Source organism: Magnolia sinica, chromosome 2, assembly GCF_029962835.1.
Source record: "Magnolia sinica isolate HGM2019 chromosome 2, MsV1, whole genome shotgun sequence".
NCBI classification, from domain to species: domain Eukaryota; kingdom Viridiplantae; phylum Streptophyta; class Magnoliopsida; order Magnoliales; family Magnoliaceae; genus Magnolia; species Magnolia sinica.
In genome coordinates, this window is record NC_080574.1 from 15,085,689 (window position 1) to 15,105,361 (window position 19,673).

The 19,673-nt window shown below is 37.0% G+C and overlaps 1 protein-coding gene and 1 non-coding gene across 3 annotated transcripts; one reads left to right on the plus strand and one right to left on the minus strand.

Moving 5' to 3' along the window:
- Positions 1-10,065: 10,065 nt before the first annotated feature.
- LOC131236271 (UDP-glucuronate:xylan alpha-glucuronosyltransferase 2) lies at positions 10,066-14,021 on the plus strand. Of its 2 annotated transcripts, none has more exons than XM_058233397.1 (3): positions 10,066-10,390; positions 10,525-11,134; positions 12,959-14,021. In XM_058233397.1, exons 1-3 carry the CDS (start codon positions 10,202-10,204, stop codon positions 13,891-13,893), a joined length of 1,734 nt encoding a protein of 577 aa, XP_058089380.1. In that variant the 5' UTR covers positions 10,066-10,201; the 3' UTR covers positions 13,894-14,021. The 2 variants fall into 2 exon arrangements, with proteins under 2 accessions (XP_058089380.1, XP_058089387.1); XM_058233404.1 differs by having other exon boundaries at positions 10,267-10,395.
- Positions 12,823-12,895, minus strand: TRNAR-CCU (transfer RNA arginine (anticodon CCU)). The gene has a single exon. It is a non-coding gene; the product is annotated as a tRNA-Arg (tRNA).
- Positions 14,022-19,673: the final 5,652 nt, after the last annotated feature.

Genomic DNA, 19,673 nt, shown 5'->3' on the forward strand with positions numbered 1-19,673 from the left:
CAACTGTTGTCTGATTAAACCTTTTCTAGTTGATACCTAAAATGGTGTTTAATGTTGTTTTGATGGCAAAGGTCCGCTTTAGGCATGTTTGAATACCGTGCTTTTAGAAAGCTAGATTTTGAAAGCACTGCCTAGAAATCTAATTTGAAAATGAGAATTGAGTTTTTACACTTAATTTTTCACTGGGCCAGGTCCACTATACTAAAAAAGTTCAAGGTGGTTTGGATGCTTGTAAATAGTTTAAGTGGTTAACAATTTTCGGGTGTAAATCATTTACAGCCTATTTCATTTGGCTGTAAGTTATAAATGGTTTACAGACAAATAATTGTGTATGTTTGGATAACCAGCAAATTATTTAAGTACCATACATAGAGAGTTAATCTTTTAATATACAACTGTTAGTGTATATAAATGAAGAGCTTGTAAATGAAATCACAACTTTTGACCTATAAATCAACGGGGCTTAAAATGGTAATTGATTTATAGCTTATAAATCATTTACAAGCATTTTTCAGCATCTAAATACATACCAAAAACTGTTAACTTATAAATCATTTACAGTTAACCTCATTTATAGGCATCCAAATGACCCTTATATTTGTGCTTTGTTAGCCCACGTGTATCCTCTCCTAGGGCAGCCAGGCACATGTGTAAGACATTTTGACATGGGCATAAGGTAGACTCCTTTACACTATATTTACTTTTCATAAAATAAATTTTCAAACATTGACATCGAAGTAGTATGTTGGCCGTTTTATTTCATAAATAAGAATATTACTTTGTATTTTAAAAAAATTAAAAAAAGAAAGGACATCCAAATAGTATTATAAGAAGAAAAATATGTATTGTCTTCCAAACATTGTTTCCAAATAAGATGAATTTGAAGAAGCCACGCTCGCATGGAATCAAGTTATTGATTGTCATTCAACAAATGAACGAAGGCGGAAAGCTGACATGATTGGGGGGAGGGGGTGTTGAAAAACAGTTTGTATCAAGTTATGTTTTTCATGTTTTCAATTCATCCTAGTGGGAATGAACTTATGAATAATGTAGATGGTATATAAACATCAAGGTGGACCTTAGGAAGGTTTCAATGGTGGTGGGTCAATTCCCGTTGTTCCCTCTCCTATGGTCCATTTGAGTCTTGGATACCCATCATTTAGGGTTTAGGGTTTTTAATAAATATCATGGTAGGCCCCACCTAGCTTCCTAGCACATGCTAGGAACTTGCATATTGATTTAAAAATATAGTAGTCTTGAATGCTTGTACCTTTATTTTTGTGAAAGATTAGATTGTCTTGATTAAACCCGATGTTAATGTTTCGGCTCGAAGTTAATATTCAACCAACAACTTAAATTTAACAAAACATTTAAATACATCAGATTTGAGATGTAATGGAATGACAAAATAAATAAATAAAATAAAATAAAATAAAATCTATTAAGGGGAGACGTCTCCACACAGAAGATAAAATAAAGGGTAGATATTTGCTTTCACTTATTTGATAGAATTAGTAAATTCCTTAACAGAAATTATTAAAATGTTGTTAACTATTGCAATTTAAAATTTTGAGTGAGTGAGATATCTTCATATCTCGCAATCTCCTAACAAACCCTCTCTTGAGGGAGCGTGTGAGAGCGAGAGTCTTATTAAGACATAAAGAACCAAAGAAATAAAATCATTATAAAAAAAAAGCGAGATAGAAAATGGGAGAGTAGCTTTTAGAATTCTCTTATTTAGGTTAGTAAAATGATATTCTCTTTATTTTCTGTTTGTAGTAATTTAATTCAGTATTGATCTACACATTGGATGGATTGGATCAACAAGGCATCCATCGTATACGCCTAATTCATCCATGTGGAATAGGACACTGATGTGCATGGCTTTCAGGCTGATGTGCAGAAGGTGTGATTTTTCCATCATGGACAGCGATCGATATGATATGTATAGTTCACAGGTTTTATAAGACTCAATCATGTAATGATTTCAAGAATCAAACCTATTCAACACCGCAATGGACCGTGCCGATCAAAAATTTACCAAGGCTTTTCCTTAATATAAGGAAGTTAAATTAATACCTGAATAGTAATTCTTTTCGCAAGGTACAATTTGGCACAGAGAATTATATGATCTAATATGATACATGTGATTAAATCATCGTCGTTCATCAGATTCTTAAAAATAAGAATTAATTAAAATTCTAAATTCCAGACCGATCGGACTATTGTATGAGCTCTATCAATCTGAGGATATGGTAAGCGATAAATCATATGTTGATTTATTATGTGGAACCATTAGATGGTTGAGATCTAACTCGATCTGGATCAACTATCAAAATTCAGACATCAGATGACGACGACATCCAAATTTGATGATCGATCTAACCATCTAGTGGGCCGCATCAACCAATTAGTGTGATCATTAGAAATTATAATAAATTAATGTATGGATGATCTGATCAAGATGATCATCAGTTGTCCTTTGAAATTAATCAAGTGACGATCAATATTTGTCCTTGATCTATCTATTAAAAGTGATTTGAACATTTAATTATTAAAGTAGATAAATTTTCAAAATTTCATGTAAGTTATCACAAACTGTGTAAAAATTCAGAATTTCAGGGCTAAAATAGAATTTTTTGTGAAATTAGAAAAATAAACTTTCAAGATTGTTACTAAGAACAAACTGAATTTGCAGAAATTCTAGGAGCGTAATTCTAACAATACCTTATTTTTTGTAATATTATTTTCTAATTTATGAATTTATCTAAATGAGATATATTATTATTTAAATAGATTTAGATAGATCAAAGGTGGCCCCACCATGTGAACTATTGAGATTAGAAAATAATTTTTATTTATATAATTTTTAGTAATTCTAATTCAAATCAAATCATTGATTTACGAAATTATCTCTACCCCTTCATTAAGTTAAAATAGATTTATTGATGATGTGTTATATGTATGTTTTAATATTATTATTACGATCTTTTATTTGATTTGATTGAACATATAATTTTGATTATTGTATTATTAATAATGTGATTTGTTTAATATGCTAGTATAGCCAATTTTTCAATTTACTATGTTGATAAACTTATTATTTGATTTTCTGTATAGCTGCAACTACTGATCCAATTTGCTAAATGTATATAACTATAAATTAATTATTATGATGATGTTATCAATTAGCATGAAAACTACAATGATATATAAGATATATCATTCACGACTACTTAATATGCTTGTGTATCTATTATATACAACACATGTTGAATTTCTGAAAAAATCTCCCTAAATGGTTTACCTGGTAGAATTGTTACCAGAAGCCTATTATACTAGTGGCAGCCTACTTAAGAAATACATGCGGGTCTTGCCTACACCTACCAAATGGTAAAAGCCTATCAAATGACAAATGTAGGTTAACAGATTCTTAACACATGTAAGTAGATGGATTCCCATTTGATGCATTCACGCATTGCATAATATTTACATTTTTTTCTTAACTTTTATTGTAAATGATTGGTGTTATTCTATTCTAATTTGATGTAAAGAACCATATCGGGACTTCTCATTAGGCCTGACCAAATTACCCTGTATTAATACAAAACCGCTTAGATATGTTTGATGGTGAACTGGTGGCTCAAGAATATGAGTATGTGGTCGAGCCTAAAAATGACCCAAGGGACACGTGACTCTACTTGACAGAGGAAAAAGTTGTTAACCTCTTTTAATTATAATTATCATTTTAATTTCATTTGATGTTATTTGATTATTATTCATTTCTTTCAAGTTTGTTAGACAAGATTTATTTTATTGCATAAGACTCCGAATAGGATGGTCTTTAGTTATGTTAATAACTGATGATTGAAATTGATGGTTGATTTCTTATTCATGAGATGTGACTGACTATGAATGTGTAACGCCCTGAAAATCGGGGGTCGAGCACAACTTAACTCCCGAGTTCCAACACATCACTTATGCAATATAAATAATGATGATTAAATATTTTCTGCATTAGTTCATTAAACATGAATGAGATTACACTAAAACAATATGTCATACTCTAGAGGTGATTAAATTTAACAAGCGGAGGACTGTGATAGATATATAAGGTATACGAGTGGTTACAAATCCCCAGAGTATGATCATGTCACCAAGCTGAATATATACACATTTGTTCCAAAATATACAAAATGACAAAGTATAATGTCCCACTAATTTGTATTCCTGTAATCCCGTCAATCAGCACATGGTCTACATAGACCCACCTGATAGCTGCATATAGGAGAACTCCTCATCGTTGAAGAAATCAGGCTCCGCTTCGTAAACCTGGCCATTATCTGCAACTAAAACAGAGTCTAGTTGGTGTTTTAAAATACCGTCTTAGAGTGGAAGTAAGTGATCAACTCAGTGGAGCTATAAGGTAAAAGTTAGCATATTATCAATTCAGTCAAGCAGTAATGATAAAGCAATACAACAAGCATTTCCTAACTACTCTAGTTAATGCAAGAATGGTATGTTATAATGATGCATGCCCTCACCTGCACTCTCTCAGCGACATCATCTCACGATCGCGCATGCAATACTCTTTACACGTGCGCTTTCTTGTCAAAGCATATATAATGCAGTGCATGGTCGTGTTAGCCAATATTTAATTAGGCTTGTTCATACAGCAGATTCGGGAAGCTAAGGTACCTCCATTTTTATCATTTACCCAAATAATGATCCATCTAAGGTCGTCAATCCTAGTTAATCACATACGATAGGTAAGTTATAGGGCAACATCACCCCTGATTTGAAAAGCAGTGGATAGACAAGTTCAAGTCGCTACGGGAGGCTCGTCACCTCGGCATAAGCCTAGTTTATACTCGAGGTCACTACGGGAAAGCTCGTCACCTTAACGTAGGCCGACAGCTCGAATACAGTGTCTCATACCACCGTTTTCGGTTCACGAGTTTGGGTTACTCACTGGTCACTATGGGGAGGCTCGTCACCCCAACGTAGGCTGACAACTCAACCATAGTGTCACATACCACCATGCCCAGCTCATGGGTCTTAGCGGATTGTGGTACCAAGGTTGAAATGGGCTTTACATTGGTAAGTGGTACATTAGATTCAAGAAATAGCGTTTATCCATGGTAAACACATAATAGGCCAATCGGGTTATTTGACAAGTTCGATTAGTAGGAGCACATGCTAATTTAATTGATATGGAGCGCATAAGCACTCCTCGTGGCCTAACTACTGTCGACAATCACCGTACGACTTGGATTCACCGAACGTATCCCTTGTGGCAAGACTAGTTCGGCCACTCGATCGAAAACCATTACTGATTGCCTGAACTACGTAGTAGTCCCAATCACACTTAAATGCAATAGGGAATCACATGTGAAATTATAACAGCATTTAACAACCAATTCATATATGATTCTCATTTGAGCATTTTAACAAATATATTGAATGTGTTATCATACATATGCATTTCATATATAAATTACATATTTGAAATTTATGTTACTTGAAGGAATTTATATATGTAGATAAGGTAGTTGAGAATCCTATCTTTATACCCTTAATAATTACAATCCAACAAATATTTACTCATTCAAACATCTTATCAAACACTTAGCCTACACATTAATACATACATGACCTAACTTAGTTATAGCATATATTATAGAAAATCCTTTCGCAAAGGAGTTATTTTACATACAACAAACATATAACCAAGATTAATAGTCATGGCAGGCACAAATCATAATAGCACTTTCATTTAAACATTTCAACAAACACATGTAATGCATTATATATTCAACATAGTTCATACATGTGTGATACATGAGAAACGTCGTATCTAAGTACATGTGGCAGCAGTCAAGTTGGTAATAAATCATTAACTGACGAAAGCCTTGAAAACCATAACCTAAATGTTTATAGTTTGCACCTTTCGTCAGTTTACTCATTATGAACCCGGTTCGTACGCTACGTCTTTGTCTACGGCACAAGGGTTACCTAAAAATTGAAATAGGTTAGCTATTTCACCGATTTCTCTATTTGGATTCCTAAAACAGATTAGGGTCAGGATTTCTTATTCAAAAACAGATTTGGATTCGACGATGTAGTGACACGGGAGAGATGATTCGACACGTGAAGTGGTGGGAGTGAATCCCAACAACAAACCACAAATCTTTCACACTTCTCCTCACTCTTTCCTCCTCTTTTCTCTTCTCTCTCCTAGGGTTTTAGAAAATTCGTATGGATGAGAGGGGTGGGTTTAGGGCATTATATAGGCCCAGAAGTGATGTCAATGGCCCCAAGGCTATAATATACTTAGGATATAGCCAAGGGGTGGCTATTTCGGAACAACAGAGCTCATCTGGAGGTCCATTACCTACGTACGGTCTGAAGAAAGTTCCCTGACAATGGATCTATACTAGGTTAAGGTTTCGGTTCGATCAGATTAGTGGATTGATCGTGGAGGACTCATATCAGTTCAACGGTCATCGCCACTCGATCAGGGCCATAAGTAAACCAATGGGTGCAGCAAAATTTTCCTGATCCAAGGGTGTAGTTGGGTTAGAATTTGACGGTCTGAAACCTTAAATTTGGCCTGCAAGCGAACGACCCAATTCACTTAAATCTGAGTTCATTTTCTAAAGATATTCGCATTTCTCACACACTTCGCTCTAGGCTCAAGTTGTGCGTTTCTGGATACTATTTGGACTCGATTCCCGCAATGGTTGTCAAGCCCAACAAGGCGGTTATAACCATATAGTTTCGCGGTAGTCGGACTTTCGACGCGCAGTCCAAGCCTGATACGGAGTTTCAATACGTTTCCGGGAACAAATGGGTTTTGAGACTAATCTTAGGTTTTTAGAAAATGTTAAGTTAGTAATTCTAATAGTTTTGGGTCTTGTAATTTGTATAGAAAGTGGTTCAACCTAATTTACCGATTAATTCAGTTTAGTACTTAATAAATTTTCGTCTAATTTCTACAAAATTCGACTCGTAGTGATTTCTGCCTGAGGTGGTACTCGGGTCTTTGTACGGATTTTTTTTCCGAGACATTACAGAATGAAACTTAAATTTATAGTAATACTACTAGTTAGGTGAATTTTGTGTAAGCATATCAAATAATTTAAGTACATTTAGTATAAAGTCATTATTTGGATCTCGAATCCGAAGTACATACCAAGTACTCGAAATATGGGTCAAAACATATATCATTACAACAACAACAACATTGTCTTGTCCATTATATATCGAACTCTAGTAGTATCCGTATAATAAAATATTCAAAGAACGCATTCAATTAGTATGGCATTGATCCAACTTAAAATATCTTGATGTTTCTCGTTCCATAGCCGATCGATGAGCCAGATTAACATCAACACTTTTCTTTCCATTGAGGCTAGTGAGATGTTTGAAAAGGTAGGGGTACGACAACTCCAATGAATCATGACTTTGAAAAATACATGCAAAAGTAGAGACATTGAGATGAGATAATTTGGATCAATCAAGTTTCACCTTTACAAAATTATAGATGTTAGAAATAATAAAATTAGAGATTGGATAGTAATAAAAGTTAATGTGACCACGAGAAGGCAAGAATGTGGAAGCATAAGTAATGGTGGAAACTCATGGTGTTAACTAAGTTTTTAGTTGGATACTATTAAAAGTTCAAGAGAACATGTATTGGAAATAAGAGTTTTCCACACCATATGATTGTGGTTTCATTTTATATTTATTTAACTGTGTACAATCAAAGAGAGGTTTATGGTACACATATATAATAATATGCCTAAATACCTAGCTACATATATTAGCTACCTCTTTACATTGTCGATATGAATGAGATACAATTAAATCTTCTTCCATTTATTACTGATTTGGATGAAATGTAATCAATTCTGTAAATGGAATTGCCTTATAAGGTAGACAACTAAAATGATAAATGGTCAAGCTATTTAAATTTACAATTGAGTTCCCTTAATTTTCTATATTATTGATTTTAACTGTGAACTGTCTTTGATTTATAGTGATCACATAAGCCTTCGAAGGCACATCTCCACTTCATTCATCCAGCTCATAGTTTTATTTATCTATTCGCTATTTATGCCCATGCAGAAATGGTACTGGATGACATGGGTTTCAACCTAGCTTACCTGAGGAGGAAATAAAAATAAAAATAGAGGCCAAAAGTGCATGTTGAATGTGGACAGCAGACAGATACAGTTCATTACCATTTGCACATGAGCCATTTTTGCACAGAGTCATCTTCACCCTCAGGATAGTGAGGTTAGGTTGACACGTTTGTTGCATGTAAAATAGGTTGTGGGGCTAGGAACCCCTATAAACTACTTCTAGTAGGTAAGAATCTATTTAAAGAGAAATGAATCACGTGTCCTTCAAATAACCACCGTCTATCCTTTGTGAGATTGATCTGGTTTCAATAATAAAATTAGCAAGCTGGATCCATACCACACGATTTAAATTGCTGAGTTGAAAGCATATCTTCTCTTAAATCATTAGGTGGAAGGTTGAGCTCTGCTTTATTTCTATCATTAGCACTGAAAAGAGCCCTTTCTCTAGAGGATTTGGACCGTCCACCCAACTGGTTGGTGAACTTTCTGCCCCATTGAGATTCCTAACGTTCGAAAGCAACACTCTTAAAAAAAATGCGAAATGAGTAAATGACTATTCTACCCCTCTCTGATAATTAAAAGAAATGCACTGCCTTGGACATGTTCAAATGGTTGCCCTCTCTGTTACCTTACATATGACACGTGTAAGCTGATTTAGCCAATCCAAATTGTGGGCCCCAACATGGGTGGAACATAGAGCAAATCACATGCAATTTTAGGCTTTTTAGGCTGTCTAGATCAAGCATTAAGTTTAATAATGATTTTTTAAAGTATTTTCAAGTGCAAAAAAACTGAAACAACCAGTCAAGAAAGTCTTGTGTTTGATACTCTGGCAGAGGGTGACAGCTGATAGACGGGAGCTAAGAAATTGTACAGGCGGCATACAATTAAACTCAAATTAAACCTCCAAATCATAGACTGCAATTTAGACGGTGGGTAGACCAGAAATTATACTTATCCGATTCCCTAACCGGCTAAGTAGGATCAGCCCAAAAAGGAAAATAGTCAATGGTCCAAATTTTTTATTAAAAAAAGGCCCATTAATCAGAGGTTAGGATTATTCATTTAATTTGAATTTAGGATGAAGATCTGTGCAGCATCTTTCTGCGATTTGGGCAGTTTAGTTTGAGCTATTGTTTGCCATGTGTACAATATACTGTATCCTAGTGCCTGCGTATCAACCATCACATTCTGCCAGAGTATCAAATAACTACCCAAATTAAAATCACAAGGACATATCTGTCTTTTCCCTTTCTTTTCTTTTTTACTTCTCTATAGTCGATGCTGCTTTCCCATTGAAATTATCTGACACCCGGTTTATGATGAGACCATTTTTGTAATTTGATACTTAACCCAGGGTAATATTGAAAATTGACCCTTTTCTCTCCGGGAGTTATTTGATACTCTGGCAAGTGCGATTCTTGATAAACGACACTCAGAAGCTGCGTACGTGGCATGCATTTACTCAAACTAAACCGACTAAATTGTGAAACCCACTCTTGCCAAGTCACAAACCCAAAATTAGATTGATTGAAGAATCCTAACCTACCATCAGTGGACACTTGTTTGTGGAAACAGGACATTTAATATTTTACATTTTGGATCGTCCAATAAATCCCCACTAATTTTGATAGCCAGATAAACAAATAAGCTTAATTTTTTACCCATGATACATTTAAACTGGTAACCATAATTTGAATTACCCGCATGCAACTAAAATAATTTCTAAGCGCCTGCGTATCATCTATTCTGCCAGAGTAACAAAGGTTTTTTTTGTCTTTTTTGTATTTTGCTAAGAAAGCATGAGAGAGAAGCTTTGTTTCGTCCGAACCTGTTTTGTTTTTTTCTGAAAAGCCCATCAAAGAAATGACACATGGAGCTCTATAACTGGGCTTTTTCCACGCCCCCATTTCTTTGCTTCTAACCACTGCATTATACTCAAATGCATTCTTAAAACCGTACGTGTTATTATAAATATAAACACAGTTAACAAACAAAAAGGAGAAGAATAATACATATATAGCCTTCTCTAGTTGAAGCCTTTCTCTCAGCTAATGCCAGTCAAGGGCTTGGCCATGATGAAGGCCACCACATCAAAATCCATGGTTATCAAGATATACCTTGCTTTCATAGCCTGCTTCCTTGTCGCCTATGCCGCCGTTTTCCTCTGGCCGTCGTCGTTCTATCAGAAGATTGCCCCACCCTTCATACGGTGCACGTTGCGCAATTGTCATTTGAAGAAGGTAAGGTGAGTACACACCTTGAATTTGTGGTGACCCAAAAGGGTTTTTTTTTTCTTTCTTTTAATCTGTTATGGTGTGGGCATGGTTTTATCAGTTGGGTTTTTATTTTGAGTTTGGTTTCTATTGTTTTGTAGGATGAAGATGGATTTAAGATGAAAGCTGTTTTGGAGACTAAGCTGCATGAGAAGAGAGCTATTCTTGAGAAGCCTAGCTTTATAGATGAGATAATCAGAAACAAGACGATTGGTTTGGTTAATATGGGTGATGATTATGAAATAGGTGGTTGGGATGGTGTAAAAAAGGCGGTGGTGGTCCGCTTTGATCGGGTATCGGATCTTTTCAAATGGAAGGACTTGTTTCCGGAGTGGATTGATGAGGAAGAAGATAATGATGGCCCATCATGCCCCGAAATACCAATGCCGGATTTTACAATGTATGAGGACATGGATGTGGTCGTGGCCCAGTTGCCATGTCGTTACCCGGAAGAAGGTTGGAGGAGAGATGTGCTACGGCTCCAGATTCATTTGATTGCAGCGAATTTGGCGGTGAAGAAAGGTGGAAGAGAGAGGATGAAGGTGGTGTTCTCGAGCTCTTGTCGACCGATGGTGGAGATCTTCCGATGTGATGATCTCGTAAAATGGGACAGTGATTGGTGGTTGTACGAACCCGATATTGAGAGACTGGAACAGAAGCTTTCTATGCCGGTTGGTTCTTGCAAGTTGGCATTGCCGCTATGGGGCGAAGGTAACGTTTCTGACTTCCAATAATCTCATAATGCATTACATGGCCGAAACGTTATTAGGATCGTAACGTTTTTGATATTTCTAATAGGATTGCTACACCGTAACGGACCGGTACGCTACGTTATCTACTATGTATACTAATCACGTCCGTTCAAATTGCGGGCCTCATTGTGGATGGTGCATAGTCCATTGAACTGATCGATGATCTGTACCATCCAATTGATAAATGGATGGTTGAAAATATACGCAGCAGTTTAGGTTTATTATATGAGATCAAAAGGTTAGGATCACACTATCGATGTGAAAGAGAGGGCCATGATTTGGATGGTTAAGATGGATCAACGCAGATTTTCTGTATATCACTTTCTTGAGAGGTATAATTAGGTTGACCCGCAAAGCACTCCAACTTTTGCTCTCACCAAACTCCACCATTAGTTGGGGTGTCGATGCTGATTGGGACCTTCATTAAGTTGGCCCCTTTGAAGATGTACCGCGATGGAAATTTACATCTGAGGATGAACTTTCCCGTCTATCCTCACAGCATTCCTTTGTCGGATTGAATGTGAACCGTCCATTTCTTTGGCACTCTAAATTCTCTGAGATCAAAAGGTTAGATCATCCGATTAGTGTAATTTTTGGGTTATTTTCCATTAAAAGGGACCCATGATTTGGATGGTTCGGATCAATGCTCATCAGCCTACGGTGGATAGGTGGCCTGATTTTAGTGAATTGCTGCTGGGGCCGAGTTGTCGTGTAGCATTTTCTTCAGAGGTTTAATTGGGTGACCCGGAAGGCACTCCAAATAGTGTGACCCTCTCGTTGATGATGGGTCATGGTGCGAACATCACATATGAGGTGGCTGCTCAATTTTCGTGTAGCACTTTCTTTAGGGGCCCACTTAGGTGAACCACAACGCACTCCTCTACCATCCACGTAGTGTCTTTTTTATTTTAATTTTTTATATGCAACCTTGTCATTCAGCCAAGCGGACTGCGTACTCAGTAAACTGTGTGGGGTCCACTGCGATTTATATATTTTATCCACTCCGTCCATCCATTTTATGAGATAAATTTATGGCTTGGGGCAAAAATTAAGCATATCAAAAGCCCAAGTGGACCACACTACAGAAACAGTATGAATTGAACATCTACCATTGAAAATTTTGGAGGCAAAGAAGTATTTGATCAAGTTGATATTTATTTTTTCCCTTCATTAATGTCTGTGTAATCTGATGAACAGGTTGTATAACAAATAAGCATCATTTTTAGTCCTAGTAAGGTTTGAATGGTGAAAATCATTGTGGTACAGTACATTTTAGCTTTTGATAAGCTTAATTTAAGCTCGACCCTTAAAATGATTTAGAAAAACGGATGGACAGTGTGGATAAACTATACATATTTACGGTGCACTCGCTCAACAGAGTTTTTACTCAGAGGAGTAATGAGTAACTCAGTACTATGCAATCCGATTTCTTCATTCAAGGGACCCGTAGGCCGTTTGAAGATGGCCACGATGGAAAGCGACTGAAACCCTTTGCTCAGTGGAACCAATTAGAGATGAGCCATTGGTAAAACAATCAAATGTGATTATTGGCTTCTCCATCTGTTGATGATTCAAACCCCTTCATTCAGTGGACCCCACTAAAGATGGTCCACTATTCTGTTTAGAAATAAAAATAAAAAATATTTACGCGCCAGGTAGGGGTCGAACCTACGACTTTCTGCTTAGGAAACAGACGCTCTATCCACTGAGCTACAGGCGCTTCGATATATTAATTATTATTTTTATTTAGGATAATGAAATGCTTTATTACTGTACCATGCAGCAATAAATGAAGTGTACGATCTCTCGAAAATAACCATGTCGAAGAGTCCTCCAAAAAGAGAAGCGTACGTAACGGTCATCCATTCATCTGAAGCGTACGTTTGTGGGGCCATAACCCTAGCCCAAAGCCTTATCAAGACAGGCACCAAGCGCGACCTAATCATCCTACTCGATCGATCAATCTCACAAGAAAAACGCCAAGCACTCATCGAATCCGGGTGGAAAATCCGTGAGATCGAGCGCATTCGGAATCCTAAAGCTGAGAACAACTCCTACAATGAATACAACTACAGCAAATTCCGCCTGTGGCAGCTCGTCGACTACGATAGGATCATCTTCATTGACTCAGACATTGTCGTGCTACGCAACCTCGATATTCTCTTCAACTTCCCACAAATGTCCGCCACCGGAAATGATGATGTGATCTTCAACTCAGGAATTATGGCAATCGAGCCATCGAATTGCACTTTCCAAATCTTAATGGACCAACGAGATGAGGTAGTATCCTACAATGGTGGGGACCAAGGATTCTTGAATGAGGTGTTTGTGTGGTGGCATCGATTGCCAAGGAGAGTGAATTTCTTGAAGAATTTCTGGGCGAACACGTCAGCGGAAATGAGCATGAAGAACCAACTCTTCGGATCGGACCCACCGAAGCTCTACACCATACATTTTCTTGGGCTTAAACCATGGCATTGCTATAGAGACTATGATTGTAATTGGGATCTCAGCCAGCAACGTGTCTACGCAAGCGACGTAGCACATGAAAGGTGGTGGAAGGTGCACGACGCTATGAATGAAACGTTGCAGAGGTTTTGCGGACTGACGCCGAAGCGGAAGGTAGAATTGGATTGGGATAAGAAGAAAGCCGGCGAGATGGGGTTCTTAGACGAGCATTGGAAGTTGAACATTTCGGATCCGAGACGGCACACATAATCATATTTTGTTACCCATTATTTCTTTTCTTTTCTTTTCTTTCTTTCTTTTTTGTTGTTTTAATGTTACCGATTACATTGAACATTTTGATAGTTTGATTTGTGTTCTTTTATAAATTATTTTGTGCATGGTTGAAAAATGAGAATGTTGATTTTTTATTTTTTTTTTGAGTGTTTCTGCGTGAAATAGATGCAAGAGAAAAAATAGTAATTTATACGCCGCTTGACGTGAATTTCTTGCAATGTGGACAGTTGGGTTGTCTACTCTAATTAGGTACAACCAACCTATTGGTGCCGAAATATTCCATGGGTTAGTTATTCTGTATGGCCCACGCACAACCACTGCCCATATGATGCATGGTAACATGACATGAAATATCCATACCTTTGTTCATTTGTGGTCCAGGCTACTAAGATAGTTTTGCACGAAGCGGATTACCTACCAAATCAGTATGCTATAGCCTTAACTCAGTGGGCTACCAATCTTATCCATGCCATCCATCTATTTTATCAGCTTATTTTAGTACATAAGCTCAAAATTGAAGGATACCCAAAACTAAAGTGGACCACACCGGAAGAAACAGGGGGATAATGATGTCCACCGTTGAAGCCTTCCTGAGGCTACAATGACGTTTATTTGTCATCCAACTTGTTCATAAGGTCAAACAGACATTGGATGAAGGGAAAAACAAATTTTCAGCTTCATCCAAAACTTTCATAAGCTTTCAATGGTCGGCGTTTAACTCCCATTCTCTTGTGTGGTGTGTTTACTTGAGCTTTTGATATGTTTGAATTTTGGCTCATGTCCTAAAATGAGCTGATAATCAGATGGACAGGGTAGATAAGAATCATACATCATGGTGGGCCCCACAGAGTTTACTCAGTACACAATGTAATCTGCGTCCAGATTTGCACCATTTTGGAAATGGTGGTGGCTCTTTAAAATGTACACATGGCATAGTTGTACGTGGTCTAGATTGTCCAGATGGTTGACCCAACATTGGATGGAGCATAGCCAGATTATTGACCTAAGAAGACACTTGATTTTCTAATGTACACCACTGACTATTTTACTTTTAATAATCCATTTGATTGCCATTATAATTGAATGGTTATGATTGCTTGATCAATGTGATTTTATTACTATGCTCCATCCATGGTGGAAACCACAATTTAGATATTGCTCTTAGAGCCTATTCATTGACGGTAGTTTTATGGGGCACTTATCACACCCCAGTGCTTTTCAACATTTTTGTCCTCATAATTAGTAACGACAATGCAAAACTTGTCAGGTCTTTTCATCATAAAACACCTTCAACATCCCATGGAGTAGCCCTCACCTACCTGCTTCTCTTCCTCTGCATGTAGCTTGCATGGAGTCCCAGTGTTACGGAGTACCAGCTACATAAGATTTGTGGAGTTCAATATATTAAATGAATTTGCAACATCCACATGATAAGGGCCGCTCCATGGCTCAGTGGTAGACAAACTCTATTTCAACACTGAGATCAGGGATTAAGTGCCCATGTGGTGTGAGTGGGTGTGTGAGTGCATGGATGTCAATCTAAAAATGAGGTAGATTTATAGTTCTAAATAGGTTATGGCATCAAAAAAAGTGAGTATGAATCTCTCACCATTCAAATCATTTCCCCGTCTCTCTCAACGCTTGTAGCCTGCGTGTGTATAGTTGCACCATTTCCTTTAATCTTCTTCTCCTTTTTTTCTATCCTCACTCGATCTTTCCATGTGGGCTGTACCATATGCCCTAGCAAGTTGCAATGCTCCTTGTTGCAATGAGACAAATAGATAGTTCGATGGATCAATCCAGACTATGTATTGGATCCACCGAAGATAGTGGAATACCTTGAAAATCACACTGAGTGGATGATCCCCATCAATCTTTAAGTCAGCCTTGTCTTTTACAACAAACCACTTCCCAACCCATGTAAAGGATTCAGGATTGCATGATAATTAAAATAAATAAATAAATAAATAAATAAAATTATATATATATTAAAACCATAAGGGCTTATTTGGCATGCCTCTATCAATGGTTGCATTGATTCTCAAGAAACATTTCTTCCAGATTACTTATCTGAAAGAGTTCAAGTCTAACAAACATGTATAAGAAAAACAATTTCCCTACGAAAGTTTCAATGGTAATCCTTCAATACTGATTGTTTCCTTTAGCGTGGCCAACTAAAAGTGCCAGATGTAACTCATTTTTGGAATCCTACCCTAATGTAGTCTGTCAAAACAGAGGGCAGATGGGCAAAGCGGATGAAAACGGTTTCATGGTAGTCCGCACATCACTGCAAGTAACAGTTACAGAAAAGTCACATCCGTCCTGTTTCTCCAGAGATTTAAACAAATGTATGGCTCTAAAATACTTGGGTGAAGTTTTCTGGCCGATTCACCTACCTTCAATATTGGAGCTAGACGTTACGAAAAAAAAAAAGCAGGTATTTGTAAAATTATTTTTCTAAATTTAATTAAGTGGCTAACCAAACACATTTAAAACTTAAAAAAAGTAACCTTCAAAAACACCTTTTTAGGAAAACCACACAGGCCCTAAGCAAAAGATAGATTAAATTGTTGATTAGGCCAACTTTTATATAAATGATCGTGACCTTGCATTTTATAAGCTCCGGATCTGATACTCTATGGTGGTTGTCTTTTTGTGCATTGAACTATGAAATGTGTGTTGAACCTTGTGGGAGATCCAGATCAATTAATTGCAATGTCAAAGTGTCCAAATGAAACTAGAAACACTATAAGAGCATGGGATTATGTATCCACCATCACTGTGGGCTAGTTTGGATGCAAGATTTTTGTATATTAGATTTCTAAAAGTAGATCGTGTGTGTGTGTGTGTTAATGCACTCCATGACAGAAAGACAACACCCAAATATACTATAAATCCCAACGGTAGATGGAAATGGGGCCACTAGACACAAAAACACGTGACAAAGCACCACATATGCGAAAATCAGGTCCATTCTTCGGGCGTGAGCCACCATGAACATGTAAGGCCCAAAAATCGGGTCAGTCTGCCGTTAGGTGGGGTGCGCATGTTATGAGGAAAGTGGAACTTAAAAAGTTAAAAAAGAAAGAAATGAATGACGACCTAAGGTCCGCATCCAAAGTACTCGACTGGCCCATTTGATGTGCCAGCGCCCCCCCCTGATTAATGTCTGGACATATCATTCGTGTGCCAGCCTGGCACGTATCCCACGTTCTAAGCCGCACTTATTATTCGCAGCAATTCGTCCACATCACCTGTTTTGCATACCACTTACAGTACTAAAGCTCTGTGGGTCCCACCATGCATGTTTATGTCTGATATCCACTCCGTCCATCAGGTGGGAATCCTTACCTTCAACGTAAATCCAAAAGATTAGCCCTAGAGAAAAAGGACTGAAATCATATTTTAGGCAATGCGTAAAACACTCAAGCTAATCGATCCCAACTTATTATATATGTAAAATCCACTCCGTCCATCAGGTTCTATCCTTAATTCTAAGACCTATGGAAAATTTCAATAAAATATACAACTCAGATGGACCATAACACAGAACAATGGGGCCACCATCGTGTGTATCTTTCATCAAACCCATTAGTCAGTATGACTCGCCGGGATAAAGTGAGCCTTGCTAAACCAATCCACCAGATCAAGGATGGGAGAGCAGAGCTGGCTCCAGCATGGATGAAATCTGTCACACATCTAGTAGTTGCACACAATCAAGCAAGCCTTATTGGATAAAACCAAGTCATGAACAACAACTGCTTCTCCCGGTGCATCTTTTCAAAGTAAATTTGATCTCTTCTGCAGTAGGGTGCACATGGAACCTATAAACCGGACGAGAACTGACCAAGTTTTGAAGTGCGCAGGTTCTAGTTCCAGTTCCGAAAATCAAATAACCAATTAGTTCGGTTCGGTTTTCGATTTGGGTTTATGTATAACCGAATTGAACCATAGAACCTAACTTGAAACTAGACCATCCTAAGAAATAAATACTTTAAAAAAAAAAAAAAAAAAAAAACCCTCTAATCTCTTAATTGTACTCGTCTTAAGGCTATTTTATGAGTTTCAAGTATATTTTAATTGCCTATATGACTCCTGATTTATGATTTACAATGAGTCATTTTATTGTTTCTGTAAATATATTTTTGCACATCTTACACAATATCTAAATCATTAATTAAATAGATCACAACATGAATGGACATGGGCTGAATTATTTATATAAATTTAAAAAAAAAAAAACCGTGCAATTGGGTTGGATTATAAAAGGTCCAAAACCATAGGACTGATCCGGAACCGAATCGATTTTTCCAGTCCAGTTCTAGTTCAATTCTAGAGTGCAAACAGTCCGGTTCCAGTTCCGATTTTTAGAACTGTTAGGAATAGTTCGATTCTGGTTTCACCCCAGAACTGGACCAAACTAACCCGTGTGCACCCCTACTCTACAGTAGATACCTTAATCAGACCCACACACAGCACTAATGCTTCCAGGATATGATACTCTCTAGGCTAACAAGGTCATTTGATACTTTGGTTTTTCTTGCATCAGTTGGTCTAATCAAAATGAATCAATCAGCAGTAACATTAGCCTTTTCCAGGCCCATAACATGTTAGAAAAAATGATGATTTAAAATTTAAAATTAAAATAAAATAAATTATTATTTTAAAAAAACAAAAAAAAAGGTTTTTGATGTCCCTTATCCCTTCTTGTTTATCAACATTTGGTTTAGACCCATATTTAAAATAAATAAATAAAACGTTGAAAACTTTAGGCCTTTATGTTAAAATCCTTCATTTATTGTTTGCATTGGAAGTTAAGGGTATGCAATGGGATCAATCTTCCAAAGGAAGCTTCTATCTCCTTCTATAAACCCAGGCTTTAGTCTTTCCTACTTTGGAATGAGAACCTCCCTTTTAGGGCCGTTTGGATACCACCAAATAAGTTACTTTTTCTACTTACATTAGTAGATAAGTAACGTATTTGAGATAAGTAATTTTGGTTTAAGAACAATTATAAGTAACTCTTTTACTTAAATTTAGTTAATCACTTCAGCTTAATAAGTAGAAACCAAGATAAACTACTCGAGCAATAAATAACCTATCTTAAGTAACATATGATCCAAATGCTCTGTTTGCGTCTACAACTTCCTTTATGCCCATTGCTTGCAGGCCCACATTATCCAAAAATGAGCATGGGCATTCGATTCACTATTTCTCCGATGACCCATTGCTAAACCTTTGTAATCACTACTTCTGTATTCAAAACACCTTCAAATTTTTCGAACAATGAAGCTAGTACTAAGACCTTTGAGCTTCTTAAATCTTGACAAACGTCTAACGAGCATGCACCAAAGCATGATTCTCTGTTGGATGGGCAGCTCATCATTTTGGCTAACATTAAAAATTGGATTAAAATGAGCCCAAACCTTGGATGCGCAAAACAGGTGGTTCAAACAGATGGGGCGGACATCTCAGTGGGCTTCACTAAGTTTTGGACCAGGCTTTGAGCTATTAGCTTGGCCTATGTGCCCAGATTAAGCTTAACATGCATGGCTGGATCAATTTTTTCAGCTAGAGTTGAGCTAAGTAATTTTACACAACCTAGGTTAGCCAAGCTTGATCTAATCCAACTTCATATGAACATCTTACATCCTACAGATGCCATTCTATTCCTTGATTAAGCAACTCATGCATCTTCAATGTAGACCATTAGTTTTGTTCCTTTTAAATGTTTTTTTTTTTTTAAATGTCTGGCC

Bases quoted from the DNA above. Each gene is read 5' to 3' on its own strand.
- LOC131236271 (XM_058233397.1), top strand. From the start codon at position 10,202: ATGCCAGTCAAGGGCTTGGCCATGATGAAGGCCACCACATCAAAATCC. The intron at 10,391-10,524 runs GTAAGGTGAGTA...ATTGTTTTGTAG, and splicing joins GCAATTGTCATTTGAAGAAG to GATGAAGATGGATTTAAGAT. The intron at 11,135-12,958 runs GTAACGTTTCTG...TGTACCATGCAG, and splicing joins ATTGCCGCTATGGGGCGAAG to CAATAAATGAAGTGTACGAT.